Source organism: Oncorhynchus tshawytscha, unplaced genomic scaffold (assembly GCF_018296145.1).
Source record: "Oncorhynchus tshawytscha isolate Ot180627B unplaced genomic scaffold, Otsh_v2.0 Un_contig_1824_pilon_pilon, whole genome shotgun sequence".
Lineage (NCBI taxonomy): Eukaryota > Metazoa > Chordata > Actinopteri > Salmoniformes > Salmonidae > Oncorhynchus > Oncorhynchus tshawytscha.
In genome coordinates this window covers 47,501-70,676 of record NW_024609829.1, presented here as the reverse complement: position 1 = coordinate 70,676, position 23,176 = coordinate 47,501, and the positions used below count along the sequence as shown (strand labels likewise).

The 23,176-nt window shown below is 46.2% G+C and overlaps 1 protein-coding gene across 1 annotated transcript in view; it reads left to right on the top strand.

The window, feature by feature from the left end:
- Positions 1-23,176, top strand: part of LOC112242486 (kinesin-like protein KIF26B) — a gene marked incomplete at its 3' end in the record, with an annotated part of 214,475 nt that overhangs the window by 171,920 nt on the left and 19,379 nt on the right. Inside the window, 6 exon segments of the mRNA XM_042319261.1 lie at positions 3,586-3,801; positions 4,572-4,665; positions 12,714-12,859; positions 13,204-13,320; positions 14,630-14,813; positions 23,038-23,176. The exon segment at positions 23,038-23,176 is cut by the window's right edge and continues 48 nt beyond it. Of these exon segments, the coding sequence (XP_042175195.1) occupies positions 3,586-3,801; positions 4,572-4,665; positions 12,714-12,859; positions 13,204-13,320; positions 14,630-14,813; positions 23,038-23,176 (896 nt within the window).

The following is a 23,176-nucleotide window of genomic DNA, read 5'->3' as shown; positions in this document are numbered from 1 at the left end:
CTGTCTCTCTCTGTCTGTCTGTCTCTCTCTGTGTGTCTCCCCTAGAAACACTGTTAAAGCACTCTCTCTCTCTCTCTCTGTCTGTCTGTCTGTCTCTCTCTGTGTGTCTCTCCTAGAAGCACTGTTAAAGCACTCTCTCTCTCTGTCTGTCTGTCTGTCTGTCTGTCTCTCTCTGTGTCTCCCCTAGAAGCACTGTTAAAGCACTCTCTCTCTCTCTCTGTCTGTCTGTCTGTCTGTCTGTCTGTCTGTCTGTCTGTCTGTCTGTCTGTCTGTCTGTCTGTCTGTCTGTCTGTCTGTCTCTCTCTCTGTGTCTCTCCTAGAAGCACTGTTAAAGCACTCTCTCTCTCTCTCTGTCTGTCTGTCTGTCTGTCTGTCTGTCTGTCTGTCTGTCTGTCTGTCTGTCTGTCTGTCTGTCTGTCTGTCTGTCTCTCTGTGTCTCTCCTAGAAGCACTGTTAAAGCACTCTCTCTCTGTCTGTCTGTCTCTCTCTGTGTCTCTCCTAGAAGCACTGTTAAAGCACTCTCTCTCTCTCTGTCTGTCTGTCTCTCTCTGTGTCTCTCCTAGAAGCACTGTTAAAGCACTCTCTCTCTCTGTCTGTCTGTCTCTCTCTGTGTGTCTCCCCTAGAAACACTGTTAAAGCACTCTCTCTCTCTGTCTGTCTGTCTCTCTCTGTGTGTCTCCCCTAGAAGCACTGTTAAAGAGAATCTCCTGTAATGTTTTAATGAGCTGCTTTTATGGGAGCAGAGAGGAGATCTGTGGAATGGCATCTTACTGCTGCTGGGACCAATTTACTGCAGGCTTCACAAGGAAGCTATCTTACCTTTACTACCCCTCTACAGAGGAGAGGGGTGATCCATCATACACACACTCACAGACATACACACATATGCACGCAAACACAGACACACAAGCACACACACACACGGTTTTTACTTTCGCCCCATTGGTTATTCATTTGACATGTTTTTTTTAGCATTCAGCATCCTGCTGAGTTGCGTTCATGGTGAAAGTGTTGTGTTTGTGTTCTCCTCGGCTGATCAATCCTGTTACGCAACTCAACGCATTCCAGACTCATGCTTTCATGTCCTCGAGGCTCAAATCTCCTCGATGTATTAGTTATCTGCTGTGTACTCTGTTTGCTTTCAGCTCACGTCTCTCCCTTCTTTTTTAATCGGCTGTAATTCCTGGCTGTAATTCGGGCTTTGGGAAACGTTCGGGAGCGTCCTTTCTAAAAGACAGAGTGTTTGGGAAATGTGTCTCGACTTCATCCCAGAGCAACAATTGGCGGCAGTTTACAGCGGAATCTCTCTTCTAACGGTTACTCATGTTTGGTCTCTGAGGTGGTGGGAACAACAGCATAGATCTGAGTTTGCATCCTTATTTTCTCTTTTCTCTCTCCTCATTTCATCCTATATTCCTCTTCTCTCCTCCCTTTCTTCTCCTTTCCCTTCCTCTCCTATCCTCCCCTCTTCTCTTCTCCCTTTCTTCTCCCTTCCTCTCCTATCCTCCCCTCTTCTCTCCTCCCTTTCTTCTCCCTTCCCTTCCTCTCCTATCCTCCCCTCTTCTCTTCTCCCTTTCTTCTCCCTTCCTCTCCTATCCTCCCCTCTCTCTCCTCCCTTTCTTCTCCCTTCCCTTCCTCTTCTCTTCTCCCTTTCTTCTCCCTTTCTCTCCTATCCTCCCCTCTTCTCTTCTCCCTTTCTTCTCCCTTCCTCTCCTATCCTCCCCTCTCTCTCCTCCCTTTCTTCCCCTTCCCTTCCTCTCCTATCCTCCCCTCTTCTCTTCTCCCTTTTTCTCCCTTCCTCCCCTATCCTCCCCTCTTCTCTTCTCCTTTCTTCTCCCTTCCTCTCCTATCCTCCCCTCTCTCTCCTCCCTTTCTTCTCCCTTCCCTTCCTCTTCTCTTCTCCCTTTCTTCTCCCTTCCTCTCCTATCCTCCCCTCTTCTCTTCTCCCTTTCTTCTCCCTTCCTCTCCTATCCTCCCCTCTCTCTCCTCCCTTTCTTCTCCCTTCCCTTCCTCTCCTATCCTCCCCTCTTCTCTTCTCCCTTTTTCTCCCTTCCTCCCCTATCCTCCCCTCTTCTCTTCTCCCTTTCTTCTCCCTTCCTCTCCTATCCTCCCCTCTTCTCTCCTCCCTTTCTTCTCCCTTCCCTTCCTCTCCTATCCTCCCCTCTCTCTCCTCCATTTCTTCTCCCTTCCCTTCCTCTCCTATCCTCCCCTCTTCTCTCCTCCCTTTCTTCTCCCTTCCCTTCCTCTCCTATCCTCCCCTCTTCTCTTCTCCCTTTCTTCTCCCTTCCTCTCCTATCCTCCCCTCTCTCTCCTCCCTTTCTTCTCCCTTCCCTTCCTCTCCTATCCTCCCCTCTTCTCTCCTCCCTTTCTTCTCCCTTCCCTTCCTCTCCTATCCCCCCTCTTCTCTTCTCCCTTTCTTCTCCCTTCCCTTCCTCTCCTATCCCCCTCTTCTCTTCTCCCTTTCTTCTCCCTTCCTCTCCTATCCTCCCCTCTCTCTTCTCCCTTCCTCTCCTATCCTCCCCTCTCTCTCTCCTCCCTTTCTTCTCCCTTCCCTTCCTCTCCTATCCCCCCTCTCTCTCCTCCCTTGGTCCCTCTCTCTCGTTCATGCTCCTCCTCTCCTCCCTTACTCTCTCTACCCTCCTCTCCTCAATCCCTCCTTCTTCCCTATATCCCCTTCTCCCTTAACCCCACCCTCTCTCTACAGATCATTCTGAGAATAAAGAAGTAGATAAGTGAACCTGCAGGAACTCTGGGAAAAGTTTGGAGATCTGTCAGCTGTTTTGCTTTTCTCTCGATTAAAAACTACAACACTAATGAAGTGTGACAACAATATGAGTGTTGACGTGTGTGAGGAGAGGAAGGAGAGGTGAGAGGGAGGAGAGGAAGGAGAGGTGAGAGAGCTAAAATAAAATCACTCCACTTAAAGCTTTGATGTCTTACAGAGGAAGGGGGGGAGAGGGTGCAGGTGTTGATGCCTGTCTTCTAAGAACTACTATTTAGCGCAGGGGAGGTTTTCAGCACGCCATGAATGAAACAACAGGATTATCCCGGTTCTACTGTTTTTTACTGGGATTCTACTGGTTTCTACTGGGGTTCTACTGAGTTTTTCTGGGGTACTGGTTTTTACTGGGGTTCTACTGAGTTCTACTGGGGTACTGGTTTCTACTGGGCTTCTACTGAGTTCTACTAGGGTACTGGTTTCTACTGAGTTCTACTGGGCTTCTACTAAGTTCTACTGGGATACTGGTTTCTACTGGGCTTCTACTGAGTTCTACTGGGGTACTGGTTTCTACTGGGCTTCTACTGAGTTCTACTGGGGTACTGGTTTCTACTGGGCTTCTACTGAGTTCTACCGGGGTACTGGTTTCTACTGGGGTTCTACTGAGTTATACTGGGGTACTGGTTTCTACGGGGCTTCTACTGAGTTCTACTGGGGTACTGGTTTCTACGGGTCTCTGTAGGGTTCTACTAGTCACTATCACGCCCCAAACAACATAGAGAATAAACAGCTTACTATGGTCAGGGCGTGCCACTTATTGTTCTGGAGTGATTCTGAGTTCTCTTGTCCTCTGTTCCCCCCACCAGGTGAAGGTGATGGTTCGTGTGTGTCCTGTGACTTCCTCAGACGCAGCAGAGTCCAGCTCTTTCCTCAAAGTGGACACCAGGAAGAAGCAAGTGACCATAATGGAGCCCTCAGCCAACCAGACAAAAGGGAACACCCCCCAGAAACGAGGAGGAGCCAATCAGGTCCCGCCTAAGATGTTTGCCTTTGACGCTGCCTTCTCCCATGATGCATCACAGGTAGAGATCTGATTATAAGTAGTCTGCCCTTCTCAAATCATCCCCTAGTCCCATTTGGGATTGATCACCACTGAACTTTCCTTTCTCTCTCTCTGTGTCTCTCTCTGTGTCTGTCTCTCTCTCTGTGTGTCTGTATCTCTCTCTCTCTGTGTCTGTATCTCTCTCTCTCTGTGTCTATATCTCTCTCTCTCTGTGTCTGTCTCTCTCTCTCTCTCTGTCTCTCTCTCTCTGTCTGTCTGTATCTCTCTCTCTCTGTGTCTGTATCTCTCTCTCTCTGTGTCTGTATCTCTCTCTCTCTGTGTCTGTCTCTCTCTCTCTGTCTCTCTCTCTCTCTGTGTCTGTCTCTCTCTCTCTGTGTCTCTCTCTCTGTGTCTCTCTCTCTATTTCTCTCTCTGTGTGTCTGTCTCTGTCTCTCTCGCTCTGTGTGTCTCAATTCAATTCAATTCAAGGGGCTTTATTGGCATGGGAAACATGTGTTAACATTGCCAAAGCAAGTGAGGTAGATCATATATAAAGTGAATATATAATCTCTCTCTCTCTCTCTCTCTATCGCTCTGTCTCTCTCTCTCTCTCTCTCTGTCGCTCTCTGTCTCTCTCTCTCTGTCTCTCTCTCTCTGTCTCTCTCTCTCTCTCTCTCTCTCTCTCTGTCTGTCTCTCTGTCTGTCTCTCTCTCTGTCTCTCTCTCTCTCTCTCTCTCTCTCTCTCTCTCTCTCTCTCTCTCTCTCTCTCTCTCTCTCTCTCTCTCTCTCTCTCTCTCTCTCTCTCTCTAGGCGGAGGTGTGTGCTGGTACTGTAGCTGAGGTAATTCAGTCTGTGGTGAATGGAGCCGACGGCTGCGTCTTCTGTTTTGGCCACTCTAAACTGGGTAAGGATGTGTGTTGGTGTGATGGTCCCCACAAGTATAGTTAAACACGTCCACACACTCTGCCTGATGCTGTGTGTTTGTACTCAGACTTTGACAAACCGAGTCTGACATTGCACACACAGTAAATGCTTTTGCTAAGAATCGACCGCTAGTTTTCTGAGTGTGACGTTCTCTGATCAACATGACTGCATCTCAGCCAGCCTCAACTATCAGCACAGACTGCATTCAGAGGGAGGGGGAGAGAGGGTAGAGGGGGAGAAAAGGTAGAGGGGGAGAAAAGGTAGAGGGGGAGAGAAAGGTAGAGGGAGAGAAAGGGTAGAGGGAGAGAAAGGGTAGAGGGGGAGAAAGGGTAGAGGGGGAGAAAGGGTAGAGGGGGAGAGAGGGTAGAGGGGGAGAAAGGGTAGAGGGGGAGAAAGGGGAGAAAAGGTAGAGGCGGAGAAAGGGTAGAGGCGGAGAAAGGGTAGAGGCGAGAAAGGGTAGAGGGGAGAAAGTGTAGAAGGGGAGAAAGGGTAGAGGGGGAGAAAAGGTAGAGGGGGAGAAAAGGTAGAGGGGGAGAAAGGGAGAGAGAGGGTAGAGGGGGAGAAAGGGTAGAGGGGGAGAAAGGGTAGAGGGGGAGAAAGGGGAGAGGGGGAGAAAGGGGAGAGGGTAGAGGGGGAGAAAAGGTAGAGGGGGATTAAAGGTAGAGGGGGAGAAAGGGTAGAGGGGCAGAGAGAGAGGGTAGAGGGGCAGAGAGAGAGGGTAGAGGGGCAGAGAGAGAGGGTAGAGGGGCAGAGAGAGAGGATAGAGGGGCAGAGAGAGAGGGTAGAGGGGCAGAGCGAGAGGGTAGAGGGGCAGAGCGAGAGGGGGAGAAAGGGTAGAGGGGGAGAAAGGGTAGAGGGGGAGAAAAAGTAGAGGGGCAGAGAGAGAGGGGGAAAGAGCAGAAATAGAAAGAAGAATGAGAGGGAGAGATGGGCACCTTAAAAAGACAGGAACTGAGAGAGATAGAGAGAAAGAAACTGAAAGGGAGAGAGAGAGAGAGAGGTCTTGTCTGAGCAGGATGTTGGATCAACACGGTTTTAATCCCACTGAAGTCCCTCCTTAGACCGGCACAGTAATAAGTGTCAGGAACCTGTCTGTCTTAGTTTGCCTTCAACAACCATGCTTTCACACTCATGTAATCAGTCTACCCGTGACAGAATCAACGTAGTCTTACAGCCCAGACACACATACATGTAAGTATACACACACACACACACACACACACACACAAAGGATAAACGTCACTCGACAGAATAACACACAGTGGTCAAATTTTGCAGATGCTCTTATCCAGAGTGACAGTCAGTTAAGGAAAGTGACCCTACCACACAGCACGGCCATTGCTAGTAAAATCTTCTAGAATCGGAAAGCCTGTGGTGTGATGTCAGTGGACACTCATGTTGTTTCAGTGGTCGTGGAAATGAAAGGCCGTATCCTCCCTTTAGGAACAAAGACAGAGTCCTCTCTGCTCCACTAGCCTGCTTGGCCTGGAGAACACAATTACCTTGGCTTATATATTCCATCCAGGAAATGTCTGCTTCAAACGGACCACTGAATGATGGAGGGTGGGCCTGAGGTTACAGACCTTGAGACCTGTAAGAGATGGCAAAGTGTGTGTATGCGTATGTTTGTGTGTATGTATGTGTGTGTGTGTTTGATGTTGAAATAGAATAAACTGCTCCACTGGTCGCTAATAGAGATCAGCTAGCATTACAGGCCAGTCCTGCCTCTCCCACTCCACATTAAGACCTGAGACTGCAAAATCACACACTCACGCACACACACTCTGTGTGGCTGACCATTTCATTTTGTAAATCAAAGAATGCCCATAATTATACTCCTGTCATTTAAGGGGTGCTGAAAAGGGTGTATCCATTCTCCTGTCATTTAAGGGGTGCTGAAAAAGGTGTATCCATTCTCCTGTCATTTAAGGGGTGCTGAAAAGGGTGTATCCATTCTCCCGTCATTATGGAACATGTTCTTGTCCTGCTACCCCTCCATTTTCCATTTATGGTTTTTAACTCCCTCTCTCTAACTAGCTGCCAGTTGAGGGCGTATGAGGCGTATGTTTCTCAAACTAGACACTAATGTACTTGTCCTCTTGCTAAGTTGTGCACCGGGGCCTCCCGCTCCTCTTTCTATTCTGGTTAGAGCCAGTTTGCGTTGTTCTGTGAAGAGAGTAGTACACAGCTTTGTACAAGATTTTTCAGTTTCTTGGCAATGTCTCACATGGAATAGCCTTTATTTCTCAGAACAAGAATAGATTGACGAGTTTCAGAAGAAAGTCCTCTGTTTCTGGCCATTTTGAGCCTGTAATCGAACCCAACTAGTGCTGACAAACCGAGTCTGACATTGCACACACAGTAAATGCTTTTGCTAAGAATCGACCGCTAGTTTTCTGAGTGTGACGTTCTCTGATCAACATGACTGCATCTCAGCCAGCCTCAACTATCAGCACAGACTGCATTCAGAGGGAGGGGGAGAGAGGGTAGAGGGGGAGAGAGGGTAGAGGGGGAGAGAGGGTAGAGGGGGAGAGAGGGTAGAGGGGGAGAAAAGGTAGAGGGGGAGAAAAGGTAGAGGGGGAGAAAAGATAGAGGGGGAGAAAAGGTAGAGGGTCCTTTGTTTCTGGCCATTTTCAGCCTGTAATCGAACCCACTAGTGCTGATGCTCCAGATACTCAACTAGCCAGTTTTATTGCTTCTTTAATCAGAACAGCAGTTTTCAGCTGCACTAACATAATTGAAAAAGTGTTTTCTAATGATCAGTTAGCCTTTTAAAATTATATTAGCTAACACAACATGCCATTGGAACACAGGAGTGATGGTTGCTGATAATGGGCCTCTGTACGCCTATGTAGATATTCCATAAAAATTAGCTGTTTCTAGCTACAATAGTCATTTACAACATTAACAATGTCTACACTGTATTTCTGATCAATTTGATGTTATTTTAATGGACAAAAAATGTGCTTTTCTTTCAAAAACAAGGACATTTCTAAGTGACCCCAAATTTTTGAACGGTAGTGTAGATTCAATAAGGACTGAGGGTATGAGATTCAATAAGGACTGAGGGTATGAGATTCAATAAGGACTGAGGGTATGAGATTCAATAAGGACTGAGGGTATGTAGATTCAATAAGGACTGAGGGTATGTAGATTCAATAAGGACTGAGGGTATGTAGATTCAATAAGGACTGAGGGTATGTAGGTTCAATAAGGACTGAGGGTATGTAGATTCAATAAGGACTGAGGGTATGTAGATTCAATAAGGACTGAGGGTATGAGATTCAATAAGGACTGAGGGTATGTAGATTCAATAAGGACTGAGGGTATGTAGATTCAATAAGGACTGAGGGTATGTAGGTTCAATAAGGACTGAGGGTATGAGATTCAATAAGGACTGAGGGTATGTAGATTCAATAAGGACTGAGGGTATGAGATTCAATAAGAACTGAAAGAGAAGAGAGGGGAGGAGGACAGCAGAGGAGAACAGCGGAGCGGGGTATATAATTGAGTCCCACGCTCTCTTGCTCTTATATTAGCTCATCCTCCCCGAGCCCTCTGATTGGATTAGTGGCCCTGGGCAGTACGGCCATCCCTTTAATGGCAGCCATCTTTATTATGTCTTTAATCGATGTAAAACTCCTGTCGCTGTGGTCTTTCTTGACTCCAGCCTGCTAGTCTATGTACTGCTATCTGAGTCAGAGTGCAAATGTTCCGCTCAGGCCTCCATTGAGGCCAGATTGGGCCCAGGCCAGACCACTCTGCTGCTGATTGGGCCCAGGCCAGACCACTCTGCTGCTGATTGGGCCCAGGCCAGACCACTCTGCTGCTGATTGGGCCCAGGCCAGACCACTCTGCTGCTGATTGGGCCCAGGCCAGACCACTCTGCTGCTGATTGGGCCCAGGCCAGACCACTCTGCTGCTGATTGGGCCCAGGCCAGACCACTCTGCTGCTGATTGTGGTACCGTGCCTTGTAAAAGTATTCACCCCCCTTGGCTTTTTTCCTATTTTGTTGCATTACAACCTGTAATTTAAATGTATTTTTATTTGGATTTCATGTAATGGACATACACAAAATAGTAAAAATTGGTGAAGTGAAATTAGAAAAATTTGCTTTTTTCAAAAAACTTCAAACCGGAAAAGTGGTGTGTGCATATGTATTCACCCCCTTTACTATGAAGCCCCTAAATAAGATCTGGTGCAATCAATTACCTTCAGAAGTCACATAATTACTTTAATAAAGTTCACCTGTGTGCAATCTGAGTGTCACATGATCTCAGTATATGCACACCTGTTCTGAAAGGCACCAGAGTCTGCAACACTACTAAGCAAGGCGCACTACCCAGCAAGCGGCACTATGAAGACCAAGGACCTTTCCGAACAGGTCAGGGACAAAGTTGTGAAGTACAGAACATCTGTACACCCTGTTACTAGCCTGTTCAACCTCTCTTTCGTATCGATCCCCAAAGATTGGAAAGCTGCTGCGGTCACCCCCCTCTTCAAAGGGGGAGACACCTTAGACCCAAACTCTTACAGACCTATATCCATCTTACCCTGCCTTTCTAAAATCTTCAAAAGCCAAGTTAATAAACAGATCACCAACCATTTCGAATCCCACCGTACCTTCTCCACTATGCAATCTGGTTACTAGCTGGTCATGGGTGCACCTCAGCCACGCTCAAGGTCCTAAACGATATCATAACCGCCATCGATAAAAGACAGTACTGTGCAGCCATCTTCATCGACCTGGCCAAGGCTTTCGACTCTCAATCACCACATTCTTATCTGCAGTCTCAATAGCCTTGGTTTCTCAAATGACTGCCTCTCCTGGTTCACCAACTACTTCTCAGATAGAGGTCAGTGTGTCAAATCAGAGGGCCTGTTGTCTGGCAGTCTCTATGGGGGTGACACAGGGTTCAATTCACGGGCCGACTATTTTCTCTGTATACATCAATGATATCGCTCTTGCCGCGTGTGATTCTCTGATCCACCTCTACGCAGACGACACCATTCTGTATACATCTGGCCCTTCTTTGGACACTGTGTTAACTAACCTCCAGACGAGTTTCAATGCCATACAACACTCCTTCCGTGGCCTCCAACCGCTCTTAAATGCTAGTAAAAATTAAATGCATGCTATTCAACTGATCGTTGCCCGCACCTGCCCGCCTGACTAGCATCACTACTCTGGACGGTGCTGACTTATACCGACAACTACAAATACCTAGGTGTCTGTTTAGACAGTAAACTCTCCTTCCAGACACACATTAAACATCTCCAGTCCAAAATTAAATTGAGAATCGGCTTCCTATTTCGCAACAACGCATCCTTCACTCATGCTGCCAAACATACCCTCGTAAAACTGACTTTCCTACCAATCCTTGACTTCGGCGATGTCATTTACAAAATAGCCTCCAACACTCTACTCAGCAAATTGGATGCAGTCTATCACAGTGCCATCCATTTTGTCACCAAAGCCCCATACACTACCCACCACTGCGACCTGTATGCTCTCGTTGGCTGGCCCTCGCTACATATTCGTTGCTAAACCCACTGGCTTCAGGTCATCTATAAGTCCTTGCTAGGTAAAGCCCCACCTTATCTCAGCTCACTGGTCACCATAGCACACTCCAGCAGGTATATCTCTCTGGTCATCCCCAAAGCCAACACTTTCTTTGGCCGCCTTTCCTTCCAGTTCTCTGCTGCCAATGACTGGAACGAATTGCAAAAATCACTGAAGCTGGAGTCTTATATCTCCCTCTCTAACTTTAAGCATCAGCTGTCAGAGCAGCTTACCGATCACTGTACCTGTACACAGCCCATCTGTAAATAGCACACCCAACTACCTCATCCCCATATTGTTATTTATCCTCTTGCTCTTTTGTACCCCAGTATCTGCACATCTATCATCATCTGCACATCCATCATCTGCACATCTATCACTCCAGTGTTAATGCTATATTGTAATTATTTTGCCTCTATGGCCTATTTATTGCCTTACCTCCCTACACTTTTACATTTGCAATTGAGAATCTGTGGTATGACTTAAAGATTGCTGTACACCAGCGGAACCCATCCAACTTGAAGGAGCTGGAGCAGTTTTGCCTTGAAGAATGGGCACAATCCCAGTGGCTAGATGTGCCAAGCTTATAGAGACATACCCCAAGAGACTTACAGCTGTAATTGTTGCAAAAGGTGGGGGAGGGGGGTGAATAGTTACGCACGCTCAGGTTTTCTGTTTTTTTTGTTGTCTTATTTCTTGTTTTATTTCTTGTTTGTTTCACAATAAAAATATATTTTGCATCTTCAAAGTGGTCGGCATGTTGTGTAGATCAAATGATACAAACCCCACAAAAATCCAGTTTAATTCCAGGTTGTAAGGCAACAAAATAGGAAAAATGCCAAGGAGGTGAATACTTTAACAAGCCACTGTATTTACATATTATTTACATGATCAACCCCAGAAGGCGCTGGCACACTCCGGCAACTGTGTGTGTGACATATGGCTTTGTTTAGCCGTGAGTTTGATCTCTCTCCTGTCAACAGCAGGGGCCGTCTCCCTATGTCGCAGCTCAGAGGGACAGGTGTAGGCACACAGTGGGGATACACACACACACAGCACGTACACATACACACATGCATGCCCACACTCTCAATTCATCTACAGCTGGGTTATTTTGGGGTCTGTGGGTCAGCAGACTTGAATGCATCGCTCTGCGCACACAGACAATCTGGGTGTCAAACCACACACACATATACACAACATTCAACCAGAGTGTGTGTGAAAAGCACACAAACATACGGAAGATGTCAGTGCCCCTTGCCAAACCTGACACATTTAGCTAAAACCAGAGTTAATTTAAAAGCAGACAGAAGGGATGGGCTGTAGAAACGGGAAAAGGGAAGGAGGATAGAGGAGGAGGAGAAGGGGAGGATAGAGGAGAAGGACAGACAAAGAGTAGAAAGAGGGGGGAAGGAGGATAGAGGAGGAGAAAGAGAGGGGGAGGGGGATGGAGGAGGAGAAAGAGGGGGAAGGAGGATAGGGGAGGAGGAGAAAGAGAAGGGAAGGAGGATAGAGGAGGAGGAGAAAGAGAAGGGATGGAGGAGAAGAAAGAGAGGGGAAGGAGGATAGAGGAGGAGGAGAAAGAGGCGAAGGAGGATAGAGGAGGAGAAAGAGAAGGGAAGGAGGATAGAGGAGCAGGAGAAAGAGGGGAAGGAGGATAGAGGAGGAGAAAGAGAGGGGAAGGAAGATAGAGGAGGAGAAAGAGAAGGGAAGGAGGATAGAGGAGTAGAAAGAGAGGGGAAGGAGGATAGAGGAGGAGGAGAAAGAGAAGGGAAGGAGGATAGAGGAGGAGGAGAAAGAGAAGGGAAGGAGGATAGAGGAGGAGGAGAAAGAGAAGGGAAGGAGGATAGAGGAGCAGGAGAAAGAGGGGAAGGAGGATAGAGGAGGAGAAAGAGAGAGGAATAGAGGGAGAAAGAGAGGAGGATAGAGGAGGAGAAAGAGGGGGAAGGAGGATAGAGGAGGAGGAGAAAGAGAAGGGAAGGAGGATAGAGGAGCAGGAGAAAGAGGGGAAGGAGGATAGAGGAGGAGAAGAGAGAGGAGTAGAGGGAGAAAGAGAGGAGGATAGAGGAGGAGAAAGAGGGGGAAGGAGGATAGAGGAGGAGGAGAAAGAGAAGGGAAGGGAGGATAGAGGAGGAGAAAGAGAGGGGGAGGGGGATAGAGGAGGAGGAGAAAGAGAGGGGAAGGCAGATAGAGGAGGAGAAAGAGAGGGGAAGGCAGATAGAGGAGGGAGGACAGACTGTGTGTGTTTGGTAGAGGATATCATGTTAATGACCATTGTACTCCACTGCTGATGGAGTTCTAATCATTCTGGGAGTGTTTACTAGAATGGCTAGATCTGTAAACCAGATCACACTCAGGACTTTCATCTCCTCTTCCTCTCCTGTGTGTGTGTGTGTGTGTGTGTGTGTGTGTGTGTGTGTGTGTGTGTGTGTGTGTGTGTGTGTGTGTGTGTGTCATCCTCCAGGTAAATCCTACACCATGATAGGTGGTGACGAGTCCATGCAGACCCTGGGGATCATCCCCTGTGCCATCTCCTGGCTCTTCAAACTCATCAACGAGAGGAAGGAGAAGACAGGAGCACGTTTCTCTGTCCGAGTCTCTGCCGTAGAGGTCTGTTACACTTATGGGCAACAGAGCTGCTCTGATTGGTCAAAAGACCAATTAGTGGTAAAAGATCAGAATTGGGATGCCTGTAAAGGCATTTTAAGGGCTGGTTTATGAGACTCAGATTAAGGGAGATTCTCCATGCATTTCTATCCAGGAGTAGTCTTAATCGGGGTCTGGGAAACCAATCCTTATTCTTTTGTGTACAAATTACTGAATTAACGGTATGCAATATGTATGAGATACTTGTCCTAGGTGTGAGGGAATGATGTGGAGTTCTGAGGGTGGTGTTCTATGTTCTAGGTGTGGGGATGGATGTAGAGTTCTGATGGTGGTGTTCTATGTTCTAGGTGTGGGGTAAAGAGGAGAACCTGAAGGACTTGCTATCTGAAGTGGCGACAGGCAGTTTGCAGGACAGCCAGTCCCCTGGAGTCTACCTCTGCGAGGACCCCATCTGTGGCATGCAGGTAAGATGGCACTAGTCAACTTGTTAACTAATCAACTTAACCTTGATCGTCTGGAACAAAACCCTGCACGCCCTGCCGCCGTCCAGCTAACTAGTGTCATTATGTAGATGGCTTTGAGCTTTGACTTCAGCAACAGCTACTGTTCCTGGGGTCCATGCTGAACACAGAGACAGAGACGATAACATGAAGTAACTCATGATGAATCCACAAGACTACAAGGAGAGCGACAGAGGTAGTCTGCTGAGAATCTCCCATGTCTGAGACTAGGAGAGTGCTGTGGCTCCTCTAGTGTTTTACTCTGCTGAGAATCTCCCATGTCTGAGACTAGGAGAGTGCTGTGGCTCCTCTCGTGTTTTACTCTGCTGAGAATCTCCCACATGGTTGAGACTAGGAGAGTGCTGTGGCTCCTCTAGTGTTTTACTCTGCTGAGAATCTCCCATGTCTGAGACTAGGAGAGTGCTGTGGCTCCTCTCGTGTTTTACTCTGCTGAGAATCTCCCATGGTTGAGACTAGGAGAGTGCTGTGGCTCCTCTCGTGTTTTCCTCTTCTGTAACTAACTGTGGTGTTATCAAAGGAAATCCACACTGCTAAGGCAGCTGGAGGACTGTGTGTGAGGATGGCAGTATCAGACCTAGAGCACTGTAGTAGTATATTATGATATATCTCTGTGTGTCTACCCCCAGGCACTAGGCTCTGTTGTCTTAGCTGGCTGTTTTTCACCTAACAATGTCTCTATGGAGACACACACACACACACACATGCAGAGAGGCACACACATGTGCACGCTCATACGCTCATACGGAGAGGGGAGGGGGCTCATGAGCATGTGTGATTTGGCAGCCGTAGGTCTTAATGTGATTGTCAAACTGTGTTGCCCTTAGCTGGTATAGCTTTCTGCTCATTTAGGGATTATCGTTGTGTATTTTCTAAACATCAATAAGAGAAACAGACAGACAGGATTTTAACACCATTATGTTATATGTAGATGCGATTAGTGTGTGTGGGTGCGTTCGTGCGTGTGTGTGGTTAAATGTTGATAGGAGTATTGTGTGTGAGACAGGGGTATCAGTGTAAACCCTAGCTAATCTGAGATAATCTCATGCTGTAATGATACCCCGCAGCAGTTTAGTGATAATGTGAGTCTCACTTTACACGCACTACACACTGCATCACACGCACGCACACAAACACACAGAAATGACTGTCGTTTGTAAAATGAGTATTTTTTTCTCCTAATAGTGAAACCAAAGTCAAATTTACTAAAGAATGAAAGTGTCTTTTCTCACCTACTCTGTAATGTACTCCCCAGCTCCAGAACCAGAGTGAGCTGCGAGCCCCCACGCCAGAGAAAGCAGCCTTCTTCCTGGATGCAGCCATAGCAGCTCGCTATAGCAACAGAGCTGACTCCGACCCTGAGGAGCATCTCAACTCACACATGCTGTTCACACTGCACATCTACCAGTACCGCATGGAGAAGACTGGCAAGGGAGGGAGTGAGTACTGCACACACACACACACACACACACACACACACACAGACACACTTTAATGGACATTACCGTTCTTTATAATAGAAGTAAAATAATGAAAATGTCACCCTAGACTGTACGGCCCCTACAGTTCTGATTGATACTATATATTTATATATACTATATATTTATAGTTTAAAAAACGTATATAATCTGTGATGATTTGATAATAAACACAAACTAAAGACATTCATCAACGACAGCTAGGAGAGTGTGCTTCAGATCGCCTGTATCTCATCCTCTGCAGCTCTGGGCTCGTTTGAGTTTGACTCCCGCTGTATCTGTCGTGTCCCAGGTTGTCAGTGAGACTGTCTCCGTGCTAATTATACAGTGTGATGTCACGAGCCCTTTTGAGAGAATAAATAGCGTGTGATAGCGTAGTGAGATGCTTGATAACATGGCTAGGAGAATGTGTTGTTAGCCTGTGCCAGCCCCATTTCTCCACGGCCGGTATAGGCCCGTGATTTATCTTCTTCTTCTTCTCACCGAGGAGATTGAATCCTCAAGGTACATTTTACGGATCAAATGGTGTAGTCGAGGGTCATACAGATGTAGGATCATAATTTGATCACTCTTTTGGAGTGTATTTGAGTTGTAAAAAAGCTTCTAAAGTTTGTAATTTCCACTTTGAAATTTCAGACTTGATTTGCCCTCACAAAGTATGTATCAACTACAAAAATGTATATTAATTATGACACACATAATAATTTGCATTTACTGATTCTGCATGATTATTCTCCTGCTGTAGCAAACTGGCTCACGTTAAGATCCTTATGCACATCTGTATAATAACTCTTCTGTAACTCATTAACAGCCCTCCTCCACATCACAATTCATTTGGTCATAACGGTCTATAATGGACACATGAAAAGTCTACCCAGGAATTCTATGCTGTCAATAAACTTTCAATTTATAAAGCATTTATAGCTAAGCACGTAATGCTAGTTAACTGTGCAGTTTGCCACTGGTCTATAACACCAACATTAAAGGTCTATGAATGAATTCTATGCAGGGTCGTTCCATGTCATTTCAACAAGCCATGACACCCACCATCTCAAATTGTTTTGAAATCGCTTCTGTAGTTAGAAACACAAGATTTGCATTCCTGCAATATTATTTTGTTTAAATATGATTTGATCTCTGAGAAAGGAAGCTAATTAATTGCTCCCAAATTTGCCATTTTACTTTATAGGATTCGTATAATATTCAATAAATATAGTACCTAACATCCGATTTGGACTAAACTTTTCACTAACAATGAGTAAGACATGAGGAATACAAATAAATGGTCAGAATCCACCCACGGAACCCACACACGCCACGCTAATCCCAACCCAACAACGAGTATATCGTATCAGTTCTCTCTGTCTGACAAGTAGTATGTAGTATTGTTTCTTCATCTTTTGTAATGAATTCTCAGTGAACTTGGTGGTGTTCCCCGTTCAGAGAAATGAGTCATTGAAGTTGTTAGGTTCATGTCCCATTCTGCATCTTGATATTACCTGGTTCTGACCACTAGATGGTGCTGTTCCTGTTAATGGCTGATATTTTTTTTAAGACCCCCCATTAACTTTTTAGCATTTGTGGCAGAAATCCAATGCAAATCAATGGTACCTATATTAGCATTTTCACACTTCATATTAGTACATTTTACTCACTAAAATAGTTGTTGCTAGCTATGAGTCTGAAATTAGGAATTTAATTTGAATGCTTTGAATATTAGTATTTGTTAAATCTATTCAAGAAAAGTCAAACTGGAAAATGTCAATAGTAGGATTCTTCGGCGATGTCCTCAGCAATTGTTTTCTGTGCTAGCTAGCTAACGTTACATCTGGGAAAATTGAAATGTTCATATGTTCATGAAAATGTTCATAAAATATGTTCATATTTCCTTTACCATTCTGTGTTTTGTCTGTATTAAGATGTTTATAAATCCTTCATAAATGCTTTATGAATGGAAGAGATGACTGTACATTAACCGCATAAAATTCATACATAGACCTTTAATGATGGTGTTGTAGATCAGAGTAACAAACTACACAGTTAATTACCGTGAAGTGCTTAGCTATAAACGCTTTATGAGTGGGTCCTGTGTGGCTCAGTTAGTAGAGCATGGTGCTTGCAACTCCAGGCTTATGGGTTCGATTCCCATGGGGGACCAGTATGGGAAAAAAAGGTCTGAAAATGTATACTGTAAGTCGCTCTGGACAAAAATGTCGAATGCAAAATATGGAAAATATGTTTGACTTTACTTTGACTGCATATCATTCATACATAGACCCTTTATGTGTCCATTATAGACCAGTATGACCAACTTAATTGTGATGTGGAGGAGGGCTGTTAATAAGTTACGAAAGAGTTATGATATGACACTGAACTACACGCTTTGATCCGTAAACTTTACCCTGAGAAGTCCACCCTGTGGAGACCTTCATACCCCATTGACCTCCGTGAGGAGAAGAAGAAGAAGATAAGTCACAGGCCTTTACTGGCCAGTGGGGGAAATGGGTCTGGTACAGGCTATATTTCAGCATCATCCTCAAAACATGGTTGGGCTTTTGGCATGTTCACTAATATATGCTTTGGACACACTTCATGAAAATCTACAATGGAATGGTTCAAAAATAAACATATCCAGGTGTTAGAATGGCCAAGTCAAAGTCCAGACCTGAATCCAATCGAGAATCTGTGGAAAGAACTGAAAACTGCTGTTCACAAATGCTCTCCATCCAACCTCACTGAACTCGAGCTGTTTTGCAAGGAGGAATGGGAAAAAAGTTCAGTCTCTCAATGTGCAAAACTGATAGAGTCATACCCCAAGCGACTTACAGCTGTAATCGCAGCAAAAGGTGGCGCTACAAAGTATTAACTTAAGGGGGCTGAATAATTTTGCACGCCCAATTTTTCAGTTTTTGAAATATCCAATAAATGTCGTTCCACTTCATGATTGTGTCCCACTTGTTGTTGATTCTTCACAAAAAAAATACAGTTTTATATCTTTATGTTTGAAGCCTGAAATGTGGCAAAAGGTCGCAAAGTTCAAGGGGGCGGAATACTTTCGCAAGGCACTGTACATGTATTGTGGGGGCCCAGAGAGGTGTTCATTATTGACTGACTTTGAGCATACCCAAGGAAGACTGTGTATAACCCCCTCTAGCTGGGTGAGCCTGACGGGCCGGCTGAGGCACGGGTCTGGACAAGCCAGCTGAGGCGTGTGAGTCTGTCAATCCTGCTGAGGCTTGGTAGAAGCGTGACGTGGGTTGTGCGCCTTCCGAGCCAACCGGGGCAAGGAAACCTCTCGATCCGGCTAGGGCATGGAAGCCTCTCGATCCGGCTAGGGCATGGAAGCCTCTCGATCCGGGTAGGGCATGGAAGCCTCTCGATCCGGGTAGGGCACCCCCGGTTCCAGCGGCGGCAGCCCCCGGACCCAACGTCACCACCAACCTAACCGCCAGCACTCCCATATGCTTCATTTGATGGCTGCTGCATTCTGTAAGGACTGACGCTGGAGAAGAGAAGCAGGTACGGGGAGTCAACATTTAATCGGAACAGACATGAAAACAGGAACAGTGTCAGAACCGGGTAATACACAGACATAAAACAATGCATACAGCAGTGGGGAACAGAGCAGGGAACTGACACATATAGGGGAGGTAATACGCAGGTGATTGAGTCCAATAATTTGCTGATGCACGTGACGAGGGAAGGCAGGTGTGAGTAATGATAGTGGCATTGCAGGACAGCCTGGCGCCCTCGAATGCAAGGGGGGAAGAGTGGGAGGAGGCATGACAGCGTTTGAGCCCATCAGTTGTGTTGTGACAAGGTAGGGGGGGTATACAGAAGATATCCCTATTTGGTTAAAGACCAAGTCCATATTATGGCAAGAACAGCTCAAATAAGAAAGTCCATCATTAAAGTCCTTTGAAAGTTTCTTCAAGTACAGTTGCAAAAACCATGAAGCGTAATGATGAAACTGGCTCTCATTGAGGACCGCCACAGGAATGGAAGACCCAGAGTTACCTCTGCTGCAGAGGATACGTGAATTAGAGTTACCAGCCTCAGGAACTGCAGCCCAAATAAATGCTTCACGGAGTTTAACCTGTTGCGTCGAGCAATCCCGTATCCGGGATCGTAATTATAGCCTCAAGCTCATTACCATAACGCAACGTTAACTATTTATGAAAATCGTAAATGAAATGAAATAAATATATTGGCTCACAAGCTTAGCCTTTTGTTAACAACACTGTCATCTCAGATTTTCAAAATATGCTTTTCAGCCATAGCTACACAAGCATTTGTGTAAGAGTATTGATAGCTAGCATAGCATTAAGCCTAGCATTCAGCAGGCAACATTTTCACAAAAACAAGAAAAGCATTCAAATAAAATCATTTACCTTTGAAGAACTTTGGATGTTTTCAATGAGGAGACTCTCAGTTAGATAGCAAATGTTCAGTTTTTCCAGAAAGATTGTTTGTGTAGGAGAAATCGCTCCGTTTTGTTCATCACGTTTGGCTAAGAAAAAAAAATGAAAATTCAGTCATTACAACGACAAACTTTTTTAACCATAAATTAAAAGAGCGCCCCCTATATCCAAGAAGTTAAGTGACAGACACATCTCAACATCAACAGTTCAGAGGAGACTGCGTGAATCAGGCCTTCGTGGTCGAATTGCTGCAAAGAAACCACTACTAAAGGAGATTTTTGGTTCCAACCACTGGGTCTTTGTGAGACGCGGTGTGGGTGAACAGATGATCTCTGCATGTGTATTTCCCACCGTAAAGCATGGAGGAGGAGGTGTTATGGTGTGGGGGTGTTTTGCGGTTGACACTGTCTGATTTAACACTTAACCAGCATAGCTACCACAGCATTCTGCAGCGATACGCCAGTCCCAATAAGCCCAAACCAGATGGGATATGATTTGTTTTTCAACGGGACAATGACCCAACACACCCCCCTGAGGCTGTGTAAAGTGCTATTTTTGTCACGTCTGCTCCCGCTCTTTCCCCCTGGCGCTCATGGGTGCTGGGCTCCCCAGCATTACGCACTCCTGCCACCATCATTACGCACACCTGCTTCCCTCGTCACTCGCATCAGTGATCATTTGGACTCACCTGGACTCAATCACCTGTGGTATTTCCTTCCCTATATCTGTCTGTTCCCCTCTTCTCCATTAACATTCACAGGTCGTTTTGTTACCCGTGTGCTGACGCTGTTCCTGTCTTGTTCCTTGTCTGTTCCTCATTAAATGTTTGACTCCCTGTCCCTGCTTCTCGACTCCAGCGTCGGTCCTTACAATTTTACCAAGAAGGAGAGGGGGATGGAGTGCTGCATCAGTTGACTTGGCCTCCACAATCCCACGACCTCAACCAAAATGAAATGGTTTGGGATGTGTCGGACCGCGGAGTGAAGGAAAACCAGCCAACAAGTACTCAGCATATTTGGGAAGCTGGTTGAGGGAATGCCAAGAGTGTGCAAAGCTGTCATCAAGGCAAAGGGTGGCTATTTGAAGAATCTCAAATATAAAATATATTTAGATTTGATTTTTTAAACACTTTTTTGGTTACTACATGATTCCATGTGTGTTATTTCATAGTTTTAATGTCTTCACTACTATTCTACAATGTAGAAAATAGTAAAGAAAAAAAGAACAACCCTTGAGTAGGTGTGTCCGAACTTGACTGGTACTGTGTTTCTGTTTTTTAATTAAAAGAATGTGCTATTTTCTTTCTAAACCTGTTTTCGCTTTGTCATTATGGAGTATTGTGTGTGGACTGAGTAATTTGTTTTATTTAATCCATTTTAGAATAAGGCTGTAACAAAATGTAGAAAAAGTCAAGGGGTCTGAATACTTTCCGAATGCACCGTAAGAGAAATAGGAGTCGACTTTGTATGAACAGCCTTGTTGGCACATGCTAAAGTAAACTTATGGAGGGAATAACAATTTAATGTTTCAGGATGTCTGTCAAGAGCCAGCTAATATGTTTTAAAGAGAGCTGTTTTCAGCACTTTGAATGTATTACAGTTACACCCAGCTTTTACACCCAGCTTTTACACTTCTGATTTAACTTCGGTGTCATGATTGTCGTAAGAACATTCGGACCAAAGCGCAGCGCGATATGGTTTCCACATGTTTATTCAATGAAACGCACTAAAACAATAAAGAACAAATGAAACGTGAAGTAAATGAAGTGCTCACAGGCAACTACACATAAACAAGATCCCACAAAACACAGTGGGGAAATGGCTGCCTAAATATGATCCCCCAATCAGAGACAACGATAAACAGCTGCCTCTGATTGGGAACTATACCAGGACAACATAGAAATAAACAACCTAGATAGGAACACCCCCCCTAGTCACACCGCGACCTAACCAAAATAGAGAATAAAAAGGCTCTCTATGGTCAGGGCGTGACATTCGGACTTCTCTTGTTGGAGTATGTTGGTTGTAGAAGGGTACTACATATCCATCGTTCTGTACTGTTTGATTCTACACACACGTGTGCATGCACGCACACACACATTCCCACACACTCCTCCTCCCCGCTCCCAACAGGTGATGTGTTGACAGGGAAAGGACCACGTAGCTGAACACACACCTGTGCTGGTGAGGGGTGTGTGTGTGTGTGTGTGCACACTGTGAAAGACTGTTACTGGGTTTCCTAACACCCTGTGAAAGACTGTTACTGGGTTTCCTAACACCCTGTGAAAGACTGTTACTGGGTTTCCTAACACCCTGTGAAAGACTGTTACTGGGTTTCCTAACACCCTGTGAAAGACTGTTACTGGGTTTCCTAACACCCTGTGAAAGACTGTTACTGGGTTTCCTAACACCCTGTGAAAGACTGTTACTGGGTTTCCTAACACACTGTGAAAGACTGTTACTGGGTTTCCTAACACCCTGTGAAAGACTGTTACTGGGTTTCCTAACACCCTGTCTGTTACTGGGTTTCCTAACACTGTGAAAGACTGTTACTGGGTTTCCTAACACCCTGTGAAAGACTGTTACTGGGTTTCCTAACACCCTGTGAAAGACTGTTACTGGGTTTCCTAACACCCTGTGAAAGACTGTTACTGAAAGACTGTTACTGGGTTTCCTAACACCCTGTGAAAGACTGTTACTGGGTTTCCTAACACACTGTGAAAGACTGTTACTGGGTTTCCTAACACCCTGTGAAAGACTGTTACTGGGTTTCCTAACACCCTGTTAAAGACAGTTACTGGGTTTCCTAACACCCTGTGAAAGACAGTTACTGGGTTTCCTAACACCCTGTGAAAGACTGTTACTGGGTTTCCTAACACACTGTGAAATACAAAAAAATATATGTTTGGCACAACGATTAATAATAATAATTAATATCTCTTGCGCACCCCTTTTTTCACTTCCCTCTCTCCTCCATCTCTTTCTCCCTCTCCTTCTCTCTCTCTCTCCCCCTCCCCATTGTCTCTCTCCCTCCCTCTCCTCCATCTCTTTCTCCCTCTCCTTCTCTCTCTCTCTCCCCCTCCCCGCTGTCTCTCTCCCTCCCTCCCTCCATCTCTTTCTCCCTCTCTTTCTCCCTCCCCACCCTCTCTCTCCTCCTCCCCGCTGTCTCTCTCCCCCTCTCCTCCCTCCCTCTCTCCTCCGTCTCTTTCTCCCACCCTCTCTCTCCTCCTCCCCGCTGTCTCTCTCCCCCTCTCTCCTCCGTCTCTTTCTCCCTCCCCTAATTTTCTCTCATTCTCTTTCTCCCTCTCCTTCTCTCTCTCCTCCTCCCTGCTGTCTCTCTCCCCCTCTCTCTCTCCTCCTTCTCTTTCTCCCTCCCCACCCTCTCACTCCCCCTCCCCGCTGTATCCCTCTCTCCCCCTCTCTCCCTCCCCCTCTCCTCTCTCTTTCTCCCTCCCCTCATTTTCTCTCGTTCTCTTTCTCCCTCCCCTCATTTTCTCTCATTCTCTCTCCTCCTCCCCGCTGTCTCTCTCCCCCTCCCTCTCTCTCTCTCCTCCTTCTCTTTCTCCCTCCCCGCCCTCTCACTCCCCCTCCCCGCTGTCTCCCTCTCTCCCCCTCTCTCTCTCACCACCTTCCCCACCTTTCGCTCTCTCCCCTGCCCTCCCTCCTCTCTCGCTCTCTCTCCCCCCTCTCGCTCTCTCTCCCCCTTCCCCTCCTTTCACGCTCTCTCTCCCCCACCCTCCCTCCCCTCCCTCTCTCTCTCTCCAGTGTCAGGAGGTCGCAGTAGGCTCCACCTGATAGACCTGGGCAGCTGTGTGAAGGTGCTGGGAGGAGGGAAGGGCAGAGACAGCAGTGGTAGTAGCAGCACCACAGCAGCAGGGCTGTGTCTGTCTCTGTCTGCCCTGGG